Here is a 17,556-nt window from a genome sequence, read left to right as displayed (position 1 = left end):
ATTAAGTCCTAAATTAATGAGTGAACTGGGTTTTTTTGGTTTGTTTTTTGGTTTTTGGTTTTTTGTTGCTGTTGTTTTTGGCCAATACTGCACAGCTTGTGGGATCCTAGTTCACTGACAAGGGCTTGAACCCGGGCCTTTGGCAGAGGGAGCGCCAAGTCCTAACCACTGGACTGCCAGGGAGTTCCCTGAACTGTTTTTAAGGATGAAAGGGGAAGGACAGGCACTCTCTTACAGTCAGTCATTCTGCAGCGAGGAGTTCATCACGCAGTGCTGCTGTGTTACCAAGAGGATGATTGTCTGAAAAGTTATGAAATATCAGTATTTTGAGAAATGCTGCATTTTGAAGAGACAGATGCTGAAAGAGGAACTAGAATTCATAAACGTACAACCTGTTAGAAATGGTTTTTGAATTTGAAATCACTGTTTTATAAGGTGAATGTGTTCCAGGTTTATTCATGACAGTGGATTAGCAGTTGCATTCAAAGGATGTTGTCCATTTCAGGTATATGGTTTCAAATCCAGGAATATAATTTGGGGTTAAAATTCATATGAAAATTTCTAGTGGAGTTCATAATCCATTTTATTCCCCTGTAAATTATTTATAAAATGATTTAACTATAAAAGAATGAAAAAGTGTATTGTATCTAGATTATGTTGTAGAAATTGGGCAGTAGGGGAGTTCAGGGAGCAGTGTTGGCGTGAAGGATGGGTGTGTACCTGTCCTTATCTGTAGCAGAGTCACGAGATCATCCTTGGAATGGGACAAAAGTAGAGATTTAATTTGAGGTGGGTTTTTTTTTTAACATTACGAAGGGAAATAGTGAAGTAATTAATTTTTTCTTACTGTGATAAAGTACACATACTGTAAAATTTTCCATTTTAAAGTGTACACTTCAGTGGAGTTAAATACCTTCATAATGTTACCGTCACCACTATCTAGTGTCAGAACTTTGATCAGTCCCAAAAGAAAACCCTGTGTCCGTTAGTCGATCACTCCCCATTCTTCCCTCTCCCTACCTGCTGGCAACCACTGAACTGCTTTCTCTCTCTCTGGATTTGCTTGATCTTGCTACCTCTCATAAATGAAATCATGCAACATGTGTCCTGCTGCTGTCACTTAGCATGATGTTTTCAAGGTTTGCATTCAGAGCATGAACCAGTACTCCAGTCTTTTTTGTGGCTGAAGAGCACTATGGGCACGCCACAGTTTCCCATTCATCAGTTGATGAACATTTGGGTTCTTTCCATCTTTCGGCTATTGTGAGTAATGCTGCCATGAATGTTCATACACACATTTTTGTCTAAACAGCTGTTACTATCTAGATGAAACTAAACTACAGAGGTGGAGACTTGAGGTCACACAGGTAAAAGTTGAAGCTTTGAGTACAAATCTAGGCAATCTGGTGTCAGAACCTATATTCTTAATACTACGCTTAACCTCATAACTAGTAGGTGTCGAGTAAATGTTAATCAATTTTCCCTCATTTTAAGGCCATTTTTTGGGTTTGACAGCATTAATTTTACATTTTTTAGCTTCTACCTTAAGTAACAGCCGGTTAGAATTATTGCTGTGGGTAGTACTAAACTTATGCTTCAGTGCTGTGTCTTTATTGGTTACAGTTTGGCTGTAGCAGCAATTCCTGAAGGTCTTCCCATCGTGGTCACAGTGACTCTAGCCCTTGGTGTCATGAGAATGGTGAAGAAAAGGGCCATTGTAAAGAAACTGCCAATTGTTGAAACTCTGGGTGAGTCTTGGTTAGAGCACACTCATCCATTGACTTGTCAGTTTACAGCCACAGGGGTCTTCAGGTTTTACGGTTTTTGTCTTAGAGGTTTTACATGGTGGTGTTTGGTTTGTAGCAATGTTCAGTGTGGTTTTAACAACCAAAAACAGGTCATTAAAAATTCATATCACTCAGATCAGGGAACTTTAAATCTTTCTGCATCACGGAATGTTCTAATGCTTAAATCATGTTAAGAAAAAAAGTAACAAAAACATAGAGTGACAGAGAATTGTTTTCTTTTGACATTTCAGGAAAGGTAATTGATAATTATAGATCCTAAAATGTCATTCTTGAGTTGAATTTACTGAGAACAGTAAGCATACAGTAATTATATTGCTATAACATAATTTTATGTGTGATATGAAAATTGTAACTATGTTATGAAACTAGGAATTCAAAAATGTTGAATTTAACTTCTAGCTTGCATTTTAATATTGAGAAGGTGAAAATTCCTTAAAATAATGGCTGAAAAAATTATATGAGTTTATAGTTAGGTAACTTTGAAGCTTTCTAGAAAATGTATAAAGTCACTATATTAATAAAGCTAATATCAAGTAGCTTTGTAGAAATTCAATTGTAAATAAAGGAAAAGTCAGCATTTATCAGTATCTAGTCAATTTTAATTCCAGAAATTACCTATGGTGAAGTAAGCACAATGAGAGAAAACAATCTAAAATTGTCTGTGAGCTTGATTTGTACAATTTGTACAAAAATTCAGAGAAGCAGGGCAGGCTTCCAGCGTCTTTGATTTGTTTGTGTGGTGAACTTGCATTTCCCTGACTCTTGGTGACCCGTAGTGATTTATTCTTTAGGCTGCTGTAATGTGATTTGTTCAGATAAAACTGGAACCCTGACGAAAAATGAAATGACCGTTACCCACATATTTACTTCGGATGGCCTGCGCGCTGAGGTACTCTCTAGATTTTTTTTTTTAACAGCAAAATTCCTTTTTAGGAGTCTTGGCGTTTAGCATTCCTAACCATGCCAGTGTCTTCACAAGGGCTGCAAGTTAGTCAGCAGCTGAGCATTTTCCATCCCTTGTGATTTTCCTGAGCCTTGACCCCACTCCAGTTGTGCAGTCCAGAAACATCGATCCCCCTCGATGCCTCTCTTTCAGTCTCCCCTGCATCCATCTCTTACCACACTTTGGGTGCCCTTGCTCTGTCTGCAGCTGAGGGACCTTTCAGAACTCTCTAAATGAAGATGCTTTAGTGGCTTCCCGTTGTGACCAGGGTCCTGAAACGGGGCTGCTCACGGCCCTGCGTGTTCTGTCCCTCATCTCCTTCCTCAGCCTGTATCTCTCCTTTGCTCTCTGTACACCAAATACATTGGCTTTGTGGTTCTTTCAGTGTGACAGAATTCCTCCTACTTAAGGACCTTTGCTGCTGTTCTCACTACTTAGGGCAGTGTAATGCCTCTTCATCCTTTACACCTCATTTCCAACCCATTTCTTCAGAAAAGCTTTGCTGACCACCCAGAACTCGCCCTGTGTTACATGTTTTCATAGCTCCATACCTCTTAGTTCAGGTGAAATCTCCTGTCCCTCTTCCCATGATACTCTTAAGTATAATAGAGCAGGAACTTGTTGAAAGAATGAGTGAGTGAATGAGTGAATTACTCTACTTTAAAAATTACATATTGGCAGCCCCTGAAGTGCGTGTCAGTGTATGTGCGTTGGTTAATTGTGAAGCTGGGTGAGGACAAGTTCCAATCTCACCTCGTACTGGCAGGGTTTATGGCTGGAATTTTTATTAACACTACTCACGATGGGAACAGTATTTTAAAATGTATTTACAGCCACTTCTCTGAGCAAAGGAGGCATTTTGCAAATTGACAGAAATTGTACTTTGGTCTATTTAATTCCAGTTTACTAGGCCTTAAAATGAGACTATTGATGTTTAGGTGTTAGATGTGGGTAAGGGCACCCAGTTCTGTGCTGTTGAGTGTGCCTTTTCTAGATGACTGAGAAGGGTCATTGGGGTTTTTATATTGTATGGTCCAGGTATGGAGATAAGTTTCACTTTTGTTTTGAGCCCATAATTTTATGTGTCAAGCATTAACTGTTTATTAATTCCTCTAAACTGTCTTATTTTTATTGTGAAATTTAACTTTTATTTGGCTTGGTTTGTTCTAGCCATATAGGATAAGTATCTGACTTGTTTCTGTCTCTGATTTTTAAAATTTATATGTAATATACTATGTTGAAGTAGCTTGTAAGTGCTGGGGTAAATCACTTGTCTCTGAGCCTGCATATATGCAAAAAGAATTCCACTTTTGTCTAGGTCACAGGTTCGTCACAAATGTTAGATGTGGTAATAGATTTGTATAATACCAAGTTGTAGTGTTATATAAATGTAATTTTATGTAAATTTAAGCTCACTTATGTATAGAAATTTTCATGGTTTATCCTTTTTATATTGTAAGTAGAAGTAATATAAGATTATATTAATTCTATTAACAGTTATATTGTTTCTACTTACAATATACTATGCATTATAATGATTAATTAGCATAATCAGTAGTTAATTAGTATAATTAACTGTAGGTTTATCATTGTGAAAATGACAGTCTGTATTCCTTTCACTATTAAATGTTCTTTTCGACACATTTAGATGCTTTTCAAGGTATACACACTAACAGTGTCCTGATGGTAAAATGAAGTGAGCACAACTCATCGTCGTTTTTGTTTTCCCAAGTGTTGTCACTGCCTGTGGCTTGTGTTATTCATTCTACCTTATGCTCCTTAGGTTACTGGAGTTGGCTACAATCCGTTTGGGGAAGTGATTGTTAATGGTGATGTTGTTCATGGATTCTATAACCCGTCTGTTAGCAGAATTGTTGAGGTCAGTACTGCATTCTCTGAGAGAGTGGCTCTCTCCATTCATAGTCACTTAGGATGCAGTGATGGTTTCATAGTGTGTGCATTTCTCCTAGGCGGGCTGTGTGTGCAATGATGCTGTAATTAGAAACAATACTCTAATGGGGAAGCCAACGGAAGGAGCCTTAATTGCTCTTGCAATGAAGGTATGTGCCTGGTCTCTTCTTTGACATGTGAAAATATCACCCTCACCAGAGAATGTGAAGCCATAAATTTCAGTATTACTGGCTTTTACATGTGGAGTGAAGAACATGCACAGTATTTCATAGTTTTTACTGCCTTTTGGGAACCAATTTTATTCTTCCTGGAAACACAGAGCATAGAGGTTTTTCACTATAACTTTATGTCTCCTACATGCAGCATACAAACTAATGACCAGTGATGGATTTGTTCTTACGAAGAAATGTTCTTATCTTCCATAATATTTAGAATGTTGTGTGAAAAGCTTTATAAATGTGTGTAATTGCTGATAAATGCATAAGAGGCAACATTCTTTAGCATATCCATGTGAAGATATTAAGGCCAGCATGAGAAGTCAGCTTTTCTTTTTCCAGTCTTCCCTTTCCTTCCATCGTCAATTTCTTAAAGTGAATATAGCGTTAGAGCTTGTGTTGGGGAGATGGGGTGCTGCTCTCAGTGACCGTTTAATCTGTCTCCTCTTATCAGTCCTACAGTTGATTAAATGAGAAACCTAAAAGTCCAACCTGGCACTCCCATAACAAGAATAAAACTACTTCTAAGAGCGGTCTTAGGAGACTTTGAGACTTGTATAAAACAGTATGCCTCTAAGTGAGGTTGCTTGAATTGAGACTCAATATAGAAATGTAGGTTGTTATAACATTTAATTTGATAAAGTTGGTATTTCTATAATGTATATGTTTGCTTAACAGAAAGTCACATTCCTTTACCATTTGTTCTCCCTGTAACTAAAACAGCATAGTATAGCTTTTTAAAAGATACTCAAAAGTTAAATAACAAGTATTGTATTATATTTAACTTTCTCTTCGAGAAATAAAGAGTGTGAAACCACCTCTTTATGGGTGGGGACCTCACATTTTAGGCAGAGAGTTAATAGTGACATGCTTGGAATAAATAGAAGGGAGACCAAGGTAGTAGACAGTCTTAACACTGAGGCACATCTAAGAAGAGTGCACATTTGGACTTGGGGCCTGGACTTTGAGGGGAAGGAAGGATTTAGGTGGAGGTGGGGGGATAAGCTAGGGAAAGAGCAAGAATAAAAGCATAGACTGGATTGTGGCTTATGAGTTGGTTAACCTGGATGAAATGAATGGAGTTTGAGTGGCCCAGAGGGTTGTTAAGTAGACTGTGTGGTGGGTTACTGAAGGACCTTTGAAAGCCAGGGCGGAGAGTCTGAACACGTTTCAGTAGACAGTAAAAAGCTATAAACCAGGTTTTTGAATAGTTTAAGGAATATTTTTGAATATTTGGCAGGAAACGCAAAGGGTATTAGGAAGGAGAAGAACTACGTGGCACTGGTAGCATGCCAGGGTGGGGAATGGGGTGAAAGGGAGTAGGGTGGCAGCAACAAGCGTAGATTCGAATCCCTGAGAAGTGAGGAGTTGAATCTGAAGCTTCTGTTGGTTATAGGGTACGTATTGGCTGGGCAGCTTCATTTATCGGTTATCCTGCTTCCTTCCAGCGTTTGAGCCCGTTGAGATATTAATATAGTCAGTGTCGAAGTTTTGCTCTGCATGTAGTTCAATAGCGTGCCCTAGACTTTATCTACACACCTAGGCTTTCATGTTGAACATGTGTGCTGCTGTTGAGAAAAATACAATATGTACAGATAGAGCACTGCTATTTGAAAAATAATCCAGGTTATCTCTAGCCTGCCTTCCTATAAGTTGTGACCCTTGTTTCTTTGTTAAAGGAAGAAATAGTCACATGTTGGTGAGAGTTAACTTTCATTTTGTGCCATACAGATGGGTCTTGATGGACTTCAACAGGATTATATCAGAAAAGCTGAGTACCCTTTCAGCTCTGAGCAGAAGTGGATGGCTGTGAAGTGTGTGCACCGAACACAGCAGGTACCGCACCATCTGTTTACAGGAAACTTTCTCTGTGCTGTTTAACTAGATGATGTTTCTCATTTACCGTCCACCTTTAGATTTGAGCAGTCATCGAGCATAACACAGGCCAGCTTGGAAGTGTGCGTGTTTCATAACACACTCATCCCTGGTTGCGTTCATGTTCTCTTTGCATTTACACACAGATGTGTCCACTTTGCTGCATGAGCAAACAACTCAAGTGAGCTGGAGCCTGGTCTCCGTCTCCTGGAGCTTGTGACAGGTCTTTCAGCATCTTTTTTGTTCTTGATGACTGTTGTCTGTGTTCTTCCACTGAAGAAAGTATTGTCTTCAGACTGAAGGAAACCACGTTATCTTGTGGATGAGTGGTTGCCAAGTGTGTATAATTCATGTTAGCTGACTGGCAAAACGGAATGTGCTGGTATTTCAAGCACTGCCTTACTGTAGGTGCTTGCGCAGCTTTCCGCGGTGTGGTCAGTTACTACAGCAGCTGCTTGCAGTGTGTAATCATGGCGCGCGTCGCTGCTGTTCCCAGCTTGGTGCTTCAACTGACTGTGCCCTTAAAAATACGTAGTTGTTATTTTTAAACTTTCTTTGTTAGTAATTAGTAATTGGTTGTGTGTTTTTACCTGTGAGCAAACATTTGGAACCAAGCACGTGTCTGTAGGTGGGAGTTAGCCCCTCACCCACAGTAAGCGGGAAGCGTACTGGCTTTAAATTGCCCAGCGTTGAACTTGTGCCAGGAACTCTGATGATGAGGGAAAAAAAGATTTCTGTTTGGTCTTTAAAGGAACTTTTATAAACTTCGGGAAGGGAGACAGTTGAAAACAAAACTATAAAAATAAAATGTCTGTTACTTTAAACCTTGAATGTAAAGCTTTCAAAAATTGCCTGAGTTTGATAATTTTCAGCTGATGTCCATTGTCCATATAGTTAAGTAGCAAGAGTATGTATATGAGTTTATTTGGAAGGTCTGTTTCTTTACATTTTACATGTGATCACATGCTGCTTCATGATAATGTGGCTCACGTAAAGTTTGAAGATGTGACTTCAGCAGTTTGGCTCTCACCTCACCAAAGCTGTACTTTTAATCTTTTCAGTTGAGGGGTAGCGGTAGGGAGTGGCGGAAAATAAGTCTGGAAAGGTTTGTGATTATTCTTTCCGTTTGCTGACTTGAAGAGTTTCTCTTACAAAACAAAATCAACCGATGTAACTAACAAAACCCACAGCCACTGACCTGACTCAGGATCTAGAAGTCAGCCTGGCACAGATATGAAAAACTTACCAATTTAACAACAGCCCTGGGCTCAAATAGTTTGTCTTCAGAGGACTTTCGTTTGAACATGACAATCCACTCTGCTCTCATCCTGGAACCTACAAAATGACAGCCAACGAATTAAAGATAAACTGAGAAAGAGAAAGTATGGGAAAGACTTAGGGGGCAGGTATCTTTGAAGGTGGGGCCTGTGGCATAGGGCTAAAAAGAGGAGATCAGGTTGAAATTCTGATTATGGAACCAACGTACCTTTTCTGTTTCTCAGGGCCAGACCAGAAATCTCATCTTGGGACAAGAGTGAAAGGCAGAATTAAGGTTTAAGACTAAACACAGGGTGATTAAGGGCAGGTCATTGTCCTAGGTCCTAACTCCACTTTCCCAGAGTGCTTGCAGGCAGGTATCCCCATATCCTCATTCTCTAAGCCAGAAGATGGAAGAGTTTTAAAGAAGCTGACTGGTCCCGGGGAGATCTCTACAGTGTGGAGCAGTCCTAACTAAGTTCTTCGTTCATTGGTAGATTTTACCTGCTCCTGGCCTTCCTCTTGTCATTCTGCTGTGAGGGCCACCAGTTGATAAACCCTGCAGTGCCCAGTTTCTAGACATTTATTTGCTTCGGTCTTGAATGTAAGTAGACAGACAGGGATTGCGAGGTACTTGGGGAAAGTCTTCAGGATGAAAGACACAGACCAAGCCAAAAGAGAAAGGGGTCTCAGAGAGACAAAGATAGTGCTGAATGCTGAAGAAAGTTTCCAAAGACCATAAAAAATAACACAATAGCAAATAACATCCGGAAATTTTCTAGAGGAAGAACTTCAGCTTCTTCCTTTCTTCTTCAGCTTCCTCTTCCTTTATTTCAGGATAAAATTGGCCCACTAGCTCCTCAGCACAATGAGTATGTTAAAGAGGGGTGAGAGCGAGGGGATAAACACGCCAAGGCCCAGGATCTAGTAATTTTAGGGCACTTAGAATTCTAAAAGCTTCCAGAAATTGTGGGGTGGGAGGAAGGCCAAGGGGGAGGTCATACACAAAGTTTTAGGAATTAAGTATCTTCTTTAGACTTTCCAAATGCAGCTCTGCACACCGGAGGCTGGAAGATGATGGAGGAAAGGCTTCAACTAAGAGGACATCTCTTCCCAGCTGAACTTATGTGTGTGGGGGGTAAAATAAAAATGTTTTCATACAAGTCTCAAAATGCATAGCCCACACACCTTTTCTTAGAAAGTTACTGCTAGATGTGTTATCCCATGGTACGAGTATAAATTAAGGAAAAGGGAGACTTGGAGCCCAGTGAGTTCTAACCAGCAGAGGGGTGAAGGGAGGCTCCTGGATGGCAGTTGTGCAGCAAGCCTGGACATGAGCCAGCTCACACTGGAAAAGGAAGGGGGAGCACAGCCTGAGGAGGGAGGTCCCCAGTCGTAATACCTGCTCATTGGATCGTGTGAGAAGGACACTGGGAAGGGGTTCATGTGATGTGGAGGAGCTTGAGGATAGTCAGGAATAGGTGTAGAGAAAACTGTGCAAATAAAAAAAGAGGCAGTTGTTAACTTTATGAAAGATAAAACTTGAGCGGAAAGAAATATATTTGGCTTACATAGGCCATGGGAACAACATCATAACCTTCTGCTGCCTCTTTCTCCATAACATCTACCCACTCTCACTTGGGGACCGGGGAGATGTACGCTTCGCTCAGTGTGAGCTCGCACTGTCATACCAGGGGCAGAGGAGGAGCACAGTGTGCACTGGTTCCTAAATTGCCATTTGTAAGTGACGCACGTACTGCCCATGTTTATTGGCCAAAGCAAATCACACCTGACTTCAAAGTGGTAAGAGGGTCAGGGAAATACGTTTCTACCATGTGCCTCCAAGGAGAGCTGGGACATTTGTAAACTGTTCTGGTGGCCACTTGGCTTAGCAGTGAGGAGCTAGAAAGTGAGCAGAATACCGGTGAGTTTTGCTCTGCATGTGCTATACAACAGTGGGGAGAGAAGGAATAGTTAGTGGGGTGGCCAGACTATCATCTGTCATAGTAGACAGAGTATAAAGTTCATAAATGAAAAAGTAGCAATAAAAACATAACATGAAGGTGTGGAAAACAGCCAGAAGAGTTAAAATTGGTTTGCCTCTGGAGTAGGACTGGAGGTGGTGAGGAGGTTGGGGCAGGGGACTGTGGGTTTTCATTGTAAGCTTTTGTGTATTACTTTACTAGTATAAAAAATAAAAAGTGTGATAATACCCATAGTTGTAAGGTGTTTGAGAATTAGAAGGCCTGAACCATTGCTTGTGGGCTGATGGTAGATCTGTCTCCCTTTCCTGTTATATCGTGAGCTCAGATCTCAGAGTGCCTAGTGTGGAGCTGACTGTAGCCCTGCCTTCCGTGTGGGGGCTGAGGATGTGGCGTAGATGCTGTGTTCTAAAGAGGATGCAGAAAACTCCCATGTGAGCTTTTAATCTTCAGAGATTGAATGCTATTCAAAGCCTTAGGCTTGAGTAACTTCCCCGGGGATTATGGGAATGCCTGCCACTTGTTTTTGACTCCAGTGGCAGATACATACAAATAGAAATTAATTTATTTTTGCTGTGTTTTTTCTTCTTAGGACAGACCAGAGATTTGTTTTATGAAGGGTGCCTATGAGCAGGTGATTAAGTATTGTACTACATATCACAACAAAGGGCAGACCTTGACACTCACCCAGCAGCAGAGAGATCTGTACCAACAAGAGAAGGCCCAGATGGGCTCCGCAGGGCTCAGAGGTAAGGCCATTTTGGCACAGCACCCTAGGTGGAGAGGTAATGCCTTCTTTTAATTGCAGATGAATTCGTGCTTCACATCTGAGCCGCCCAGCTCTATTCCAGGCTTCGAAGAAGGCTGCCATTTCTGAAGTGTTAAGTTTTAGTTGGCTAATTGGCTCCCAAAACATAGAAGGTTGGAAATGTAGCAAAATATGAAATCTCTAATTCTTACAGACCTGCAGTGGTCTCTGAGCAGGTAATAGAAATTTTATTTCAGACACGTTTGTCTTGTGAGAAGGGTGATGGATGGAAGTAATGTATGTTACTTCCTCCTTATGTCATCACTTGGTCTTGTTTGTTCATCTAAAATACTTCCCTAAATGTGAAAAGACTTAAGCCTCTAATTCTTTAAACTGAGGTGGTTACTTACTTGTTCCTCATCTGCTGACTCCCTCCCTTGCCGATCACCAGAGAGAAAAGAGGTGCCCAGACCCTGCTTTGTGAAATGCCGCTGACTGGACAGTGACAGGGAAAGGAGGTCTGCTGTGCACACACACATTGGCCACTTCTTGTAGGGACATCATGTGTGGGGTGGAAGAGCAGGGCTTGGGGCCATACCCGGTTTTTACTTTGTGGCTTGTGGGGAGCACACACACACACACACACACACACACACACACACACACACACACACACAGACTGTCACTCACTTAAGTAGTCTTTCTCAAGAAAATTGGAAGAGGTGGCTTCCTTAATTTTTATTATTATTTACAAAATGGAAGTCAGGTACCGCAGTTCTGGGAGCAGGAAACAAGTATGTAAAAAGTATTCTTCTTTGTGGTTCACTTAAGCAAGGGCTTTCTGTGGGGTAGAACATTTGAATAGATTTACAGAACTTCTGCTCTTATAAGATAGGTTAAGAAAGGTATTCTTGTGGCTTCAAGAGGGCAGTGTTTTGTTGTCTTAAAGGTCTGATATGTGCTTCCTGCTTTCCTTAATTTTTGTAACAGAGGTTTCACACTTTGTTGTTGACTCATTCTCTTCATCTGAAAGATTGTGGAGCTTTGTGTATGTGCTTTGGTGTTGTAGCCTTGTGGAACAGACCACACATGGTGGAGGAGAATGTCTGTTTCACAGGGCTTTGGGAAACCTTCTGGGCACTGTCCCTTGCTTCATGTCTTTTCCTATTTGCTTGTGCTCCATTTTCCTCCTCCTGCTGAAATTATAAGGAAGAGTAAAGAATAAATAAGTGAAGATTTTAAGTTTAACTTGATGTGAACTTATTTTGTGCTTTATAAAATTTAAGTTTCTTAAAATACATGTGGCCATTAATTTTAAAATTGGAGTATGTTTTGTTTTTATGTTTTAAATATAAGGAGGGAGTTGGGGACACGTCACACAGGAAAGGTCTACATACCTTTGTCCCAAACACTAGCAATAGATCTTCATTTGTGCCATCCTGAAGGTGCCAGGAGCTGCTATCCCTTTCTTAGGATTTGCTGACATGCAGATTGATACTCACTGCCCCCTTCTGTTGCCATCTGCCTCTGTTCCAACACCAGGGACTGTCAAGTGGCTCATTCCCTCTAGCGTGAAAGCCTTTGGGGCTCACATCTACGTAAATAGTTAGGTATGATTTGTGCGTTGGAAAAATAGAAGTCATTTGCCACTAACTTTGGTTTTCCAAATGTATCTCATCCTTTGTAACCTTCTGCTTGAATAAGAATGGATACTTCCTGTGATCTCTCTGGGACTTTTCCGTTTCCCTGTGAGATACGTATGCTTACTTTGTGTGCTTTTTTGTGTGTGTTTTCTTTGGCAAGTTGTTTAGTCTTATAATATCCCAGATGGAGACATATCCCTCTGGCTCATAAGGTAGCTACCAGAGGTTCCAGAATGCTGAGAATAAGCTAAATGATATTTGGAAATGAATGGTACTTTGTGCTATATCTTAAGTTCCCAAGGATGTCAGGAAGCTAACTATAAATGATGGTATGGTGATATTATGTATATAGTTTTAAGAGAGCCAAAGTTACAAATGAAAAACACCTATTAATGTTACAGAAAGAGTGAAAGAGTACAAACTATTGGTGGTATTAGTGGTTTTACAATCACTTTACAAATTAACTCTTCTTCCCAGGGTTTGTCGATTGTTACATGTTGTATATAATTAATATAGCCTTCTTTTTCAAGCTATTGAATTCTTCTGGAGGCCTATAAGATGGAAAGATGAAGAGACATTAGTAGAAGCCACCTTCAAAGGTGTCTGTTTAAAATTGACTTTAAAGCTCAACAAACCTATCGTTTTCCAATTAATTAGCTGTATTTTCTTAAGAGTTAGTAGTTTCTGCTGAAAGGAGCTGCATGTGTTTGCCATGTGAAAACATTCCTTATTTGCTCCTCTCTTGCCTTCTCAATTTTTAATGTTAACCCCATATCAAGAACCATTAAACTATATCTTCGCATGTTGTAACTTTGATTTTTATAGTATCTATAATTACTATAGTGACATTGTAATCTTAAGTGATCTGAGAAGTGTTATAGTCTCCAGCTTTTGTAAAGTAAATTGTAATATTTTTGTGATTCATATTTTCTTTTCTTTTTTTTTTTTTTTTTTTAATTTTCTTCGCATTTTATTTTTATTTCCCAAGTTCTTGCTTTGGCTTCTGGTCCTGAACTGGGACAGCTGACGTTTCTTGGCCTGGTGGGAATCATCGATCCTCCTAGAACTGGTGTGAAAGAAGCTGTTACAACACTCATTGCCTCGGGAGTGTCAATAAAAATGATTACTGGAGACTCACAGGAGACTGCAGTTGCAATTGGTATAACTAGGCTGTTTCCTTTGTTTTTGATAGTTTTTCTTAAATTACTGCAGTGCATAGTTTTGTGAATCATTAGACATGAAGTGTGTTTGCATAATATTGAGTTATACAGTTAAAATTGATGCTTTTGTTTGCTCATACTCTGTAAAATTGTGGGCAGAATTTTATTGTAGTTAAAAAAATAATACTATTAGTTGAAAATAACTAAAGCATTGTGAATCATCTTATTTTATTTACAAAAGGATAGTTGATTGTTTTTAACCTCATAGTCTACTATGCTGATGGATAAAAGCACTAGATTATGAATTTGAAGGAAAACATGAAATTTAGTTTTTTCTTTCAACTTGAGTATAATTTTTTAAAAGCAGACTTTGTACCTAATTTGAAAGAAAATAGCTTATGTCTAGATTTCTGTTGTCTGATCACATATATGCCTATGTTGTTTGAATGTCACTCAAGATTACTTAACAAGTGTAAGGAAAAAATATGGGTATGGAAGTTAATCTCCCAGAACCTGTAAACTATAATTCATACTGGTACATTTAAAATTTGCTAAAGTTCATTAATTCTCATCTTATTAATATGGAAAGAGACTGAGACAGGAATTTCACACTTTATTTTATCTGAGAAGAATGTCACAGAAATTATAACATCGTTGGGAAGGTTATACCTAGAGAAACTTCTCAACATTTATTTTCATTTACATAAACAAGTACATGATACCACAGATGAGCCACCATTTTGCCTGGCTTTGTTTACTTTATTTAAAATGCACTCTGATCTTCATTAAAATTGAGCTTCTAAGCAGACCCCGCTCGACCTCGTTTCAGTTCTTAGGTGTGGTGGGTTAAGTTGTGAAAACTCTTTATTCTTAAATGTAAACAAAAATAAAGTAGCCAAACAGAATACCCCACACTTTTTACTAATTGAATTCTATTTGTCTTACCGTGCTGATCCCTTGATGTAAAGACATTTTATACTTAAAGAGAAAATGAGTTGATAACAGATCCTATTAATACATTGACTAGCCTGTCAAGCAAAACCAATGTGGTTAATTATATTCGCTTTCCCATTTCGCTTTAGCTAGTCGTCTGGGATTATATTCCAAAACCTCCCAGTCAGTCTCTGGAGAAGAACTAGATGCAATGGATGTCCAGCAGCTCTCACAGGTTGTGCCAAAGGTAGGCCTAACCCAGAGCCTTTCAGACAGACAGGCCTTAGTCTAGGCATTGGACCGCTTCTGTTGTTGTGTTAATGAGACTGTTCACTTGGAAACAGGTGGGACATGACCATCAGATTTGTGGGTCCACATCATGAGGTGAAATCTTATCACTGAAATCAGTCTTATCATTGAGAGTATTTATGATGGGATTGTTATGAATATCAGTGCAAATTTGTTAACTGTAGCAAGAGCCAAGTTTCCTCTGCGGAAGGTACTGTGGAAATTAATAGTGGTGTCTTGTATTTATGAAGTACAGAGTGGAGAGAGACTATCACTTTATACTTGTGTTCTGTTTTAATTGAATGCATGTATAATGCTTTTTAAAAAAAGTGAGGTACCACTTGCATACAGTAAACTTCTTCCTTTTTAATATACAGCTCTAAGTTTTGACAAACGCATGTGGTCCTTGTAACCACCATACAGTCAGGTACAGGTTCCTCCCACCCCAGATGCTCTTGTGGTCAGCTCCTCCCTCTGCCTCCAGTGCTTGGCAACCATCCATTTGTTTTCTGTCCCTATACTTTTTTTTTTTTTAAGCTCTTTATTGGAATATATTTGCTTTACACTCTTGTACCAGTCTTTGAGGTACACCAAAGTGAATCAGCTGCATCTACACATATATCCCCATATCCCCTCCCTCCCGCGACTTCCCCCCACCCTCCCCGTCCCGGCCTTCCAAGGCATCTCCCATCATCAAGTTGATCTCCTTTTGTTATACAGCAACTTCCCACTAGCTATCTGTTTTACAGTTGGTAGTGTAAATATGTCTATGCTACTCTCTCGCTTTGTCCCAGCTTCCCCTTCACCCCCCCCCTCCCCCCAGCCCCATGAGCTCAAGTCCATTCTCTACTTCTGTATCTCCACTCTTGCCCTGTCACTGGGTTTGTCAGTACCATTTCTTCAGATTCCATATATATGTGTTAGCATACGGTATTTGTTTTTCTCTTTCTGGCTTACTTCACTCTCTGTGACAGTCTCTATACTTTTGCCTTTTCCAGAATGCTCTAAAAATGAAATCCTATAGTATGAGGTCTTTGAATCTGCATTTTTGACTTAGCATACTGCATTTTTAATTGCTGAGTAGTATTCCACTGTATTGGGTGTATGTTACCTATCACCAGTTTAAAGGCATTTGGATTATTTTCAGTTTTTGCTGATTATGATTAAAATGACTCTAGACAGTTGTATATAGGTTTTGTATGAAAGTAAATATTCATTTCTCTTAAATGCCTGAGTAATTGCTGAGTCATATGGCTAACGTATGTTTAACTTTGTAAGAAAGTGTCAAGTTGTTTTGCAAGGTGGCTTTATTGTTCTGCATTCCCACCAGCAATGTTTGAAGGGTCTAATTGCTTATGTCCCCACCAGCACATGGCATTGCCCGTTTCCCCGCTCCCATTCTGATAGGTGTATCATGGTAGCTCATGGTATCTTATTGTGGTTTTAATTTGCATTTCCCTCACAACTGATGATTTTGTGTACCCTTTTCATGTGCTTATTTGCCATTCATATATTTTCTTTAGTGAACTGTCTACCCTGCCTGTTTTTTGAAAATGTTTTACTTTTGAATTTTGAAAGTTATTTATGTTTTATGGATAAAAGTCCTTGATTGGATATTTGATTGGAAAATATTTTTTCCCAGTGTGGTTTATCTTTTTATTCTATTAACATTGTCTTTTAAAGAACAGAAGTTTTAAATTTTGAAGTCCAGTTTATCATTTTTTTCTTTTATGGCTCATGCTTTTGATATGTTACCTAAGGACTCTTTGCCTAATCCAGGGTCACAAAGATTTTTTTCCTGTTTTTTTTTTATAGAAGTCTCATACTTTTAGGTTTTACACTAACGTCCGTGATCCATTTTGAATTATTTTTGTCTGTGTGAAGGTTAAGTTTCATTTTTTTTTAATGTATGGGTATTTAATCATTCAGGTACCATTTGTTGGAAAGACTGTCCTTTTTTTCATTGAAATGCCTTTTCAGAGCATTCCGGGAGCATCATGGGTGTCTGATTTGTTTTAGATTTAGTGGGGAAGGTGTTTCCATATTTGAACAGGATTCTGTGTGTGTGTGTGTGTCCTATCCTGATAGTTTCTTCCTGACATTTATTTCTGTAAGAATAAATCCTGTATTAAGTTCCTTAGGGGTATTGAGACAGAATGTATATTAGTAAATGTATGTGAAATCTGCAGTTAATTAAACATTTTCCCATTGGACTTCTGTTCAACCTTTTCTTCCAAACCTTTTCCCAGAGATGCTAACAAGTAGTGACATTGGACAGATTTGAAATTTCATTTTATTTGGTTTCTTCAGTTCACTCTCTGGCTCTCTGATAAAAATACTAATGAACTCTGAAGAACCAACCTAAAGGCAGTTAGAGAAGGAAGAATAAGTTACAGATTGCATCATCAGCCTGGACAGATTACATCATTGGTCATTTCCAAATGAGAACTTTTGTGCATCAATTATGGCAGATGCTCTGATGCTGCTGCAAAGAGAAAAAGGCTCATTGAATTGCTCAGAGTCATCCTACTCCAAGGAAGAATTCCACAAATACCAGGGCTTCTTTCCGGTTTATCATGTCTTTTGAAAACCCAAGTCTTTTCTTCAGATATTATTAATGAATTACTTTAGTCCTTTCAGCTGGGCTCCCCATTCCCCCCATCCTGTGTCCCTCAACCCCTACTTTGTCTTTTTTCCCATTTTTATCTTTTTTTTTTTAATGTTTAAATTTGTTTATTGGCTGCATTGGGTCTTTGTTGCTACACATGGGCTTTCTCTAGTTGTGGCGAGCAG

The 17,556-nt window shown here is 39.3% G+C and overlaps 1 protein-coding gene across 3 annotated transcripts in view; it reads left to right on the top strand.

Annotated features, from left to right (window-relative positions):
* ATP2C1 (ATPase secretory pathway Ca2+ transporting 1) overlaps positions 1-17,556 on the top strand; it is a 124,639-nt gene that overhangs the window by 93,458 nt on the left and 13,625 nt on the right. For all 3 annotated transcript variants that reach the window (XM_057737888.1, XM_057737890.1, XM_057737889.1), the window contains exons 12-19: positions 1,624-1,748; positions 2,600-2,697; positions 4,535-4,630; positions 4,722-4,811; positions 6,609-6,713; positions 10,584-10,740; positions 13,371-13,541; positions 14,625-14,722. In XM_057737888.1, coding sequence (XP_057593871.1) covers positions 1,624-1,748; positions 2,600-2,697; positions 4,535-4,630; positions 4,722-4,811; positions 6,609-6,713; positions 10,584-10,740; positions 13,371-13,541; positions 14,625-14,722 — 940 coding nt within the window. The remainder of the gene's footprint in view (positions 1-1,623; positions 1,749-2,599; positions 2,698-4,534; positions 4,631-4,721; positions 4,812-6,608; positions 6,714-10,583; positions 10,741-13,370; positions 13,542-14,624; positions 14,723-17,556) is intronic.

Source organism: Hippopotamus amphibius, chromosome 6, assembly GCF_030028045.1.
Source record: "Hippopotamus amphibius kiboko isolate mHipAmp2 chromosome 6, mHipAmp2.hap2, whole genome shotgun sequence".
In the NCBI taxonomy this organism is placed as follows: Eukaryota; Metazoa; Chordata; class Mammalia; order Artiodactyla; family Hippopotamidae; genus Hippopotamus; species Hippopotamus amphibius.
The sequence above is the reverse complement of the archived record's forward strand: the minus strand, read 5'-3'. Positions and strand labels throughout refer to the sequence as shown.